Source organism: Procambarus clarkii, chromosome 41, assembly GCF_040958095.1.
Source record: "Procambarus clarkii isolate CNS0578487 chromosome 41, FALCON_Pclarkii_2.0, whole genome shotgun sequence".
NCBI lineage: Eukaryota > Metazoa > Arthropoda > Malacostraca > Decapoda > Cambaridae > Procambarus > Procambarus clarkii.
Window position 1 is genome coordinate 12,927,018 of NC_091190.1, and position 2,356 is coordinate 12,929,373.

The window sequence follows — 2,356 nt, forward strand, 5'->3', positions numbered from 1 at the left end:
GGAGGCTGTTTATAACAATAACAACAGTTGATTGGGAAGCTTTAATGCTTGTAAACTGTTTAATAAATGTAACAAAAACCGTCAAAGATTGAGAAAAGATATACACGTTCGTAAGTACTTGCGTAACTACTTCGTGAATCTGGCCCCCTAGACACTACTTCTCGAGTCGTACGGGAAGAGCCCAAACGTCGTGGCTTACATTGTGTGTGTGTGTGTGTGTGTGTGTGTGTGTGTGTGTGTGTGTGTGTGTGTGTGTGTGTGTGTGTGTGTCAAGTTACACCACTGGTATTGAACACAGTCCTGTGCAGTTATGGGTACAGACACTCGTTGCTGATGGCAATATCAGCCCTAAATAACACAAACAAGAGGATAAATGTAATCCAGGAAGCATATAATTCATTCCTATGAAGCGAGGTCAATAGTTACAGGGCAATACTTCTGTTTGAGTCCTATATCAAGTCTGCAAATAGACTTTGGAGAGCTTTATATGCGCATTAAGCGCAGTTGTAAACACACACACTCCCTATAAACACGGGATCATTGTGTAGCGACGCGTGAGAAAATGATTGAAACCCGTGTCGTCACACCCTGGGCCCTAGCGTCACACCCTGGGCCCTAGCGTCACACCCTGGGCCCTAGCGTCACACCCTGGGCCCTAGCGTCACACCTTAGGGCCGGGGCGTCACACACCCTGGGGGCCGGAACGTTGCCAGATAAGAGCAGAGACTTCTGGCTTATTTCATATTTCTGGGAACTGTGCGGCTGTGGGCCAGAGTTGGTTTTGCGCCCTTATCGCAAACGTCTCGCTTTCCAGTCATGGCTCGTCTGGGAACTCCCGAGTCACTCCTGTGTTGACTGTGGCTCGTCTGGAAGCACCTATGTTGACTGTGGCTCGTCTGGAAGTTCCTGTGTTGACTGTGGCTCGTCTGGAAGCTCTTGTGTTCACTGTGGCTCGTCTGGAAGCTCCTATGTTGACTGTGGCTCGTCTGGAAGCTCTTGTGTTCACTGTGGCTCGTCTGGAAGCACCTATGTTGACTGTGGCTCGTCTGGAAGCTCCTATGTTGACTGTGGCTCGTCTGGAAGCTCTTGTGTTCGCTGTGGCTCGTCTGGAAGCACCTATGTTGACTGTGACTCGTCTGGAAGCTCCTATGTTGACTGTGGCTCGTCTGGAAGCTCCTATGTTGATTGTGGCTCGTCTGGAAGCTCCTATGTTGACTGTGACTCGTCTGGAAGCTCCTATGTTGACTGTGGCTCGTCTGGAAGCTCCTATGTTGACTGTGGCTCGTCTGGAAACTGCTATGCTGGCCGAGGCAAGCGGATCCGGAGACCCACAGACACGCACACGAGAGAGGAGCTGACACTGTTATCCCAACACAACATAAGGTGGCTAAGCTTTAAAAATCGGATATGGATTATGAGAGAGAAAGAGAGAGAGAGAGAGAGAGAGAGAGAGAGAGAGAGAGAGAGAGAGAGAGAGAGAGAGAGAGAGAGAGAGAGAGAGAGAGAGAGAGAGAGAGAGAGAGAGAGAGAGATATTGAACAGGTCTTCGTTATGTTGTTGTTGTTTTTTTTGGCGAAGATGAAATTTCACTCCTTTGACGACACTTTATAAAATAATGAAGATGGGAGAGAGGGGAAAAACGAGTAGGAATAAGGAGGAGAAAGAGGAAGGAGGCGTAACGGAGGAACATAAATAATGGGACAAGAAGATGACACGTACACTTTTCTAGTCTACCCGAGATTATCTTCTGGGAAGGTAAACCCCAGCGTCTGGGGGGGGGAGAGGTAAACTCCACTTGTCATAGACTAAACAAACATTATGACGGTAATTCCTATTCACAACTACAAGACAAAATCTTAAAAGAATCACACGTTACACCAGATACTCGAGTGTAAAAACGTGGGGGCCAAGAGCTACACCTCTTTGCCCTGCAAGCCCAACTAGGTAATTACTGTTAGGTGAGGCGTCACCCGAAGTGGCTGTCCCCCAGCCCCCCCCCCCAGGGGGGGCCCCGTTAAGCACCCCTCACCTTGTTTGAGTTAGTAACATGTTCTCAGAGCTGGAGGTCGCCTGTTGCAGTGGGTCTAGTGCTGAGAGAGGTCTGGGGTCTGGTCTGTAGCCCTCTGGACTATGCCCTATACAGGTCTACCTCCCCAGAGGTAGACCTATACCTCTATGGAGGAAGGTCTACAGCTGGAGTTTACCGGGGTCTCCATCCGCCAGCTGAGACACCGCGCTAAGGAGCCCAGAATTAAGGCAACTGCAAGTCTGTTGACCCATACGAGGCAGCTGCTAAGTTCACCACAAACTTATTCATATATTTGTCTAACCTACGCTTGAAACAATCAAGTGATCC

At 49.1% G+C, this 2,356-nt stretch overlaps 1 protein-coding gene across 1 annotated transcript; it reads left to right on the forward strand.

Annotated features, from left to right (window-relative positions):
• The first annotated feature begins 878 nt into the window (after positions 1–878).
• On the forward strand, positions 879–1,358 carry LOC138373128 (protein SON-like). Its single transcript, XM_069339141.1, has one exon. It carries the CDS (start codon positions 879–881, stop codon positions 1,356–1,358), a length of 480 nt encoding a protein of 159 aa, XP_069195242.1.
• Positions 1,359–2,356: the final 998 nt, after the last annotated feature.